This window comes from Adiantum capillus-veneris, chromosome 27 (assembly GCF_014529385.1).
Source record: "Adiantum capillus-veneris isolate H3 chromosome 27, ASM1452938v2, whole genome shotgun sequence".
NCBI lineage: Eukaryota > Viridiplantae > Streptophyta > Polypodiopsida > Polypodiales > Pteridaceae > Adiantum > Adiantum capillus-veneris.
The window spans coordinates 42,003,902-42,011,219 of NC_140957.1; the positions used below are offsets into that span (position 1 = coordinate 42,003,902).

A 7,318-nucleotide genomic window follows, 5' to 3' on the forward strand; every position below is an offset into this window, starting at 1 on the left:
TAGATCATGCAAAAGATGGTTTGCTAAAGAATGTCAAGATGCTTGAAAGTCCTTAATAAAGCTTGTTGCAACTATAGACAAAGACAACTTTCAAAGACTAAGGTCATTTGAATACATACAAGGCATTGATTCAAAAGAAGAGAAGAAGATGGGAAGTAAAGCAACAATTTTCTCAAGTCCAAGAAAAGTACATGCATGTAGAAGATTTTGGAGAAACTTGACGGGCAAGCGGGCTAAGAATTTTGGTAACTTGAGTCTTGTGGATACGTACACACATTATAGTCAACTATATGAGCAACCAAATGCTTTAAAAATCCATTTTATGGTTCACTCTCATGTATGCCCTCTTTTTTTACTATTGAGGATGTCTGCGACGGGTTTGAAAAGTTGGACACTTGCAAAGCGGGAGATCTTCAAGGTATCAAGCTGGAAATGATGAAGTGTCCAGGAGATTTGACACATGAGTGGATGTATGATATGTTCAACCTTGCACTTTAACATGGTATGCCTTATGATTGGAATACTAATTGGGTCAAGCCTTTGCATAAAGGAGAGGATGTGAAGAATGTAAAGAACTACCAGACAAATAATAATCATTGGGTCTCTTATGGAAAAGTTGTTTGGGTGCATAATGGAGATGAAATTGAGTGATTGGGTTGTAGAGAATGACAAGCGTGCAAAAGGACAAGCAGGTTTTTGTTGATTCCATAGCACGATTGATCATCTTGTCACTCTTCATGTTCTCATGGAGGAAAGTCGGTTGAAAGGAAAGAGATTGTATTGTTGTTTTGTGGACTTTAAGAAAGCCTTTGATATGATTCCACGTAACAATTTGTGGAGAAGGATGGAAAAACACCAAGTGCCAAGTGAGTTTATGTTTGCGGTTTCTCGAATCTATGAGAAGGTGCTATGTCAATGCGCATGGGAAGAGGAATTTCAAAAAAAATTGTAAGCACTACTGGGGTTAAACAAAGATGTCCGTTGTCACCAACTCTCTTTGGTCTATGCATCGATCAATTGGAACAAATGGTACTTGACTTTATGCAAGAAGAAGGCATTGAAGATTTCACTATTTGCAATGTTGTAATCATGCTTTTTGGCCTGCCATACTGGCAGCCTTAGCGTTTGCCTGGAACTTGGGGCACACACGTGTCGCTTGCCTAGTGGTTTGAGTGTAGGTTTGCTCTTAGCCCTTTTTGGGAATCCATGTGGTCAGGGTTTACTCCCTTTGCCCTTTCTTTGGCGCGTGAGACGCGTGAACCCACATGGTTAGGGTTTACTCCCTTTCCCCTGCGCCCCTTTTGTGCTCTTCTGCTTCGCGCGCATCCGTGTCTGGATTCAAGGGGTTGTGGACCTGGTCTTTTGCCGTCTCTCGCTCGTGGAGATTCGTGCTGGCATTGCTGCAAGGAGTGAAGTTGACGGCCTCATACTCGCTTGCGTGTGTACTGATGTTCGTCCGTGATGGAAGCTTCAGTCTCTACCGTGCGTGTGACGGCGCCATGCTGTGCCCATCCTCCTCGGATCGCTTTCGATTTGGCTCATCATTGCGTGATGGATTTACATGTTGTTCCCAATTCTGGCTATGGACTACAAGTGGTTTAAATACATGGTTTTTGAGGTTGTGACTGTCAAGTGCTTCCGAGGCTTGCGTGTAAGGTACTACTCACTTTCTTGAGCATGTCTCTGTTCTCTTTTGATCCTTCTGTGGACTGTGATGTGATATTGTGCTATGACCAAGTGATCACCTGATGTGGTGAGAGTGCTTTGATGGTTAGCGGGTAACTGCTATTCGTTCGGCTTAGTAGGTTTCTTGTTTCCTCTCTACAACTGCGTTTTGGTTTGTGTCTGGTTCACGATGAGAATGATGGCATTAACTCATCATAGTTGTGATACGGAGTCCTCTTACATGACATCTAGGACTGGAGTCCTCTTGCATAACATCTAGGACTACATAAAATTCCAACTTGCAAAGAGTGATAGCCTTGCATACATTCACAACAAGCACTCCTCTTCTTTGGTAAGTAGGGAGCTGTTTCGTTGAAAATGTCCATGTGCAGTGAGGGCTCTACTGATTTTGTGCAGTTTGGTTCTACTGATTTTGCATGCCTGTCCTCTGCCAACAATGATTATGGTCGGTTGCTTTTTAGGAGACATGTTCTATAATGGACTGGTAAAGCTTCGTGTTTTTTGTGAGTGGTGATGTCCGTGTGTAGCTTGAGCAGAATGCGGGTTTGTTTTTGGTTGGTGGAACAGACTAAATCAGGGCAAAATAGACCTACATATTTGCTCTATATTCGTCTGTGCTCCATGATCCATTGCCCATGTATTCATTAGAAATTTGGGTGCTGCTTGTTGTTGTATACTCGGTTCAAAGTTCTGGCTGCTGGTTGTATTCGGTTCTCGGGCATGGGCCTGCTGTGCGCCTCTCTAGCTGAGTGATGTGATGTACGATTGTCAGTGTATTTTTTACTGTCAGTTGCAAGCATGTCAGGATGAAAGTAAGGTAACGCATGTGATGATTATGAAAGCCTGGGGCTTCATGAGGAATGATGAAGCCATTGCTTTGTGCTAAAATCATGGTTGTCAATAGAGAATGGGCAACGTATTCACTGTTTCCTTTCGACTTTTGTGTAGTAAAAAAAAGGCCGTTATCTGTTAGCTTTGAAGCTGTGCTTAAACAGGACATTTATTGCTTTGTGTTGAAATTTTGATTTTTAGTAGACAATAGGCAATGTGTTTGCTCTTTGCTCTGAAATTATGTACAGACAAAAATCGGCCGGTATGTCACTGAGGTTGGAAGTCGTGCTTATTTGGAGCTCTTTTTTGTGTTGGTTACATGTCGGTCTTTGAAAGTGCAGTATGGGGTTGTTTTCTTGGTTCTTTTATGAAGTTTTTGAATATCGTAATCTCTTTACGGTATGCACCTACTCTTGGGGCTTGTATGGCCAATGCAGATGCTGTATTTCTTGCTGAAAAAGTGTCATGCAGGTGACAGGGTAAGGCTGTACAAAAATTAGTTGCTTTTGAATGCCATTTACTACTTTGTTGCAACTTGCGATGCCGAGAATCATGACTATCTTCTTGTGCTTACGCTTGTGAATGTCCCTTCCAGCTGAAATTATAGTTGTTGACAGAAAACGGGCAATCTATTCATTGTTTGCTTTGAACTTTTGTGTAGAAAAAAGAAGGCCCTTATCTCAGTCAGCTTTGAAGCTGTAACAAGAAATTTATTGCTTTGTGCTAAAATTCTTGTCGTTAGTAGACAATAGGCAATGTGATTGCTCTTTGTTTTGAATTTGTGTATGGAAATATAGGTTGGTACATCACTCAGTTTGAAGTTGTGCTTAACAATAAATGTAGAGGTCTTTTTCACATTTGCCACATGTCGATCTTCCAAAGTGCACTATGGGGTCGGTGTCTTGGTTCTGTTAAGAATTTTTTGAATACTTCCCCCCCCCCCCCCCCCCCCCCCCCCCCCCCCCTCTTCTAGCCACTTCCAATTCTCTCTCTCTCTCTCTCTCTCTCTCTCTCTCTCTCTCTCTCTCTCTCTTGTGTCTTTGCCCTTGTTGACTCTATTCGAGGTTGAAAAAATACAATTTGTGCGCCATTAGTTTTCTTTATGATGTTGTGCTTTGTGATGGATTGGTGGTACAATATGTATTGTCATCGCTAAAGAAAAATGACATTCACTTTTTCTCCTCTCTCCATTATTGTCGAGTGGCAGTATTCTATATTGAATCGATGTAGTGAAGTTTCTTGTTGCTTCAAAATTCCTTTCCTCCTTTTCACTACTCTCTTCACTTCTGTTTATTGGGTGTGGATGCCACCTTCCCTCTTTCTTGTGCCTCTTTAAAAGACAATGGTTTATTTGGGATACGTGGTATCAGAAAGATGCAATCCCCTCCCCCCATTTTCTGACTCCCTCTTCTTTGTAGGTTTAGTTTCGATAATTGGTGACAGAATCATAGTTCAGAAGTGTTCTCAATCTTTTTCATTTGTTTGTGTTATGTAGATAAAGTGAGTGAGTGCGTTGAAATATGGCCTATAGACGTGGTGGCGTGCAAAGCATGGAGATTGACGGTATGGAGTATAGGTCTTGCGGTGTCCTTTGTGCTTTTGGTCTTCTTACTTGAACATATTCGTTTTGTAGAGCCAAAAAAAAACGTTGCCCTTGCACGTATTGTACATCCAAAAAGTGGAACTTCCAAACGTGAATGTGTACGCATTGATGCAAGTGAGTCATCTGCAAAAGCACTCCGACAACTTCTCGCAAGCGTAGTGTATACAGAGTGAACCAAACTTTGCTATCCAGCCATCTCTTTCGAAAGGCAAAGTGCAAGCTTGTAGTGCGTTGATTTCTACCTTTTTCTAAAGAAAGTGTATACGAGATTCAATTACCTTTTACATTTTACAGTGTCCCTTTTTTTTTCAATAGGTGCACAAGTGGGATGCTCGAAAGCGCAAAAAGCAAAGATGGCTGTCGTTAAGATCGAGAAACATGGTACATATAAAACCAAAAAAAATTGACCATCGACTTGTTTTTAATATAAATTGTTTATCATCTTCTCCTCTACTGTTTTGTACATGCTTTAATTGACACTGAAGAAGATGAAGTGAAAGCCAACCCTTTCCCACAGCAAGAACCTTCTATTGAAGAGCATAATGTGCCTTTTTTACATATAACTGACCTCTCTGACATCACTCCTAGATTTGCAATTGAGGGGTATGTGCTGAACAGTTATGGTACTTTCAAGGTTTTCGATCCAAAGATTGTGAAGTTCTTCAAGGCTGATCTTGTGGATTCGCACAACTCCAACACAATCACTGTCGTTGTCGGTTCATCTTTGATAAGTCAATTTGCTTCCTTTTTTAGCGTTGGTAGCTTTGTGCAGATAGAAGGTTCTGCAATCAAAACAAAGAACAAGGCAGACAGTGAGACGTCACCTTTCTCTCTTTATCTGGATGCTACCTCGATCGTCACTTGCATTGCTTCGTTTCCAATTCGATTCGCTTGAGCTTTTACCCAGAAACAAAGATAAGATTTTTCTTAGATGAGGCGGCAAGTGTAGGTCTAAGCGGTGCAAAAAGTTATTTGGGTACGCTTGCTTTTGTTGTTATTAAGAGTGAGAGTTTTGAAATGTACTCCAAGTCCACTTGTGGAGAACTACTGGTGTGGCTGACGGTTCTACTCCCAAAGATCGAGCAACTGTAAGTCCCGTACATTAAAATCATTTGCACTTCTTTGGTTGGATAAGATTTCGTGATTTTTAACGTGTACTTGTTTAAGCTGACTTTTGTCAACGATCGCAAAGAAGAGTATAAGTCTATCAAGAGGGATATTGACAATGGAGAAGTGAAAACTTTTGTTGCAAGGAATGTCGGAGCTTTCTTAGGTTGTGAGAATACACTGTCTATTTTGGATCTCACGATCTTGGTACCTGTTCATAGCAAGCGTCTACAATCTGATCTCTTACAAACTTACAAGACACAGGTTGAGAGTCTCGGCTACAGAAAACAGGTAATGTTGGATAACTTGATTGCCTAGAAACTGTACTGACTTCCTTTATAATTTTTCTTTCTCACTTTTGACCTGCAGGTATTCGGTGTCTTGCATTTCTCTAATATAAATGGTGTTCTTCTAGAGACACTATGTGCCATTTGCAAATCGAACAAGGTTCATAAAACGACGGAAGGTCTTTTCTGTGTCACTTGCCAAAAGACCACCACAAGCTACGAGATTCCCAAGTTTCAAGTGAAGATCAAGCCAAGCGAAGGTCCTGTCATTTCTGCACGGCTGGTTGGACTCACTGTTGATGAGGTCTTGGCTTTGGGCAAGACTTTTTGAAGCTTGTATTCTAAAAGTCCAATAGTTGCAAGGGAGATCTTGGCATCAACAACATGCAATGGCACGTTCAAAATCAGCCTTGCAGGAAATCTGACTGCTTTTTATCCAAGGTAAAGGCCTTGGAAGCAGAATAGAAATTACCATTGTAATAAATAATACTGGTAAAGCTCTTGGAGAGTTTCGATCTAGTTTTCCTTTTCATGGTCTTGAATGCACCAAAAAATCCTTGTACAAAAACCCTTGTTAAAAAAAAACCTCTGTAAAAAGACTTGCAATTGTGCTTTCATACCGTTCTTGAGATTCCCTTCCCATGTGTGTCTCTCTCTCTCCCTCTTTATTCACTCATTTTTGCCCCTCCCCCTGTCTCTCTCTCTCTCTCTCTCAGTATTGTGCATAGGCCTCTCTATCGTTAGTGACCCAGCTCTCTTTTCTCTCTCTCTCTCTCTCTCTCTCTCTCTCTCTCAAATATGAACATGTAAAGAGTCCCGTTATTTTCAGTAGCCAACAGCTTTGGCTTCTCTCTCTCTCTCTCTCTCTCTCTCTCTCTCTCTCTCTCTCTCTCTACCTATTTCAGTATTATTCATAAAGACTCCCTTGCTTGTGTTTGTCAGTTACAGTATTGCAAATAGAGGTTCACTGCTTCCAGTCGTTCGCATATTTCTCTCGTTTCCCTTTTTCCTATCTACAACTGGATAAGAAACTCTCTCCCCCCCCCCCCCCCCCCCTCTCTCTCTCTCTCTCTTTCTCTCCCTCTCTCTGCTCATTCAGTTCACTCAAACAATGGCTATCTCCACTATTGACGACATAAAAAAACTTGGCGTCGATGAATCTTTCTTATGTACATACAATCAGAATGTTGATATATTCATTGTTTTCCAGTATATTACAAAAACAACAATTGCACCAACAGATCTTCTGAGAAACTTAGCTGCTTATGCCCTCTTCCAAATGGAACAACAAACTGCATCGACAAATGTAATAAACTCTCTTGGTGGGAAACAATATTAGCATAACAAAAATAACTTACGATAGAGTCTACAGGTTGCTAAAAACCTCTCGCAATTCCTTGGCACTAACTATTCAGATAATCGAGCTTTTTAGCGAAGCGAACCACTTGTGCATTGAGGTGGTTTCACAAAGTGGACAGCATAAGAAGCAAAGGAAATTAATCGTCGGTGCATGCAACCATGACGGTATGACACATCGAATATTGGTCACAGACATCGACGGGACTTTGTACGTGTATCCTATGCGCGAACCTGCATCAAGGTCGAAAAGATCTGAAATTTGGACATCTTCTGAAGTTTCAAAACTTTGTAGGTTACTGGTTTTGTATCCTAACGACAGTAACAAATGTGTCGCCGAAGAGTATTTGTCTCAAGAAACCAACACACTTCGTACAAAAACAGCGATAATAACAAAGGTAAAATGCTTGAGAAAGTCATATCAAGATATTTCTCCCGAGGAACACAA

General features: G+C 41.1%; 1 protein-coding gene across 1 annotated transcript; it reads left to right on the forward strand.

The window, feature by feature from the left end:
- Nucleotides 1-1,207: 1,207 nt before the first annotated feature.
- On the forward strand, nt 1,208-6,131 carry LOC147421844 (uncharacterized). The gene is made up of 9 exons (XM_086502745.1): nt 1,208-1,656; nt 4,013-4,080; nt 4,151-4,218; nt 4,313-4,346; nt 4,436-4,501; nt 4,609-4,939; nt 5,163-5,208; nt 5,288-5,518; nt 5,597-6,131. The coding sequence occupies exons 2-9, from the start codon at nt 4,038-4,040 to the stop codon at nt 5,843-5,845; spliced, it is 1,068 nt and encodes a 355-aa protein (XP_086358871.1). The 5' UTR covers nt 1,208-1,656; nt 4,013-4,037; the 3' UTR covers nt 5,846-6,131.
- Nucleotides 6,132-7,318: the final 1,187 nt, after the last annotated feature.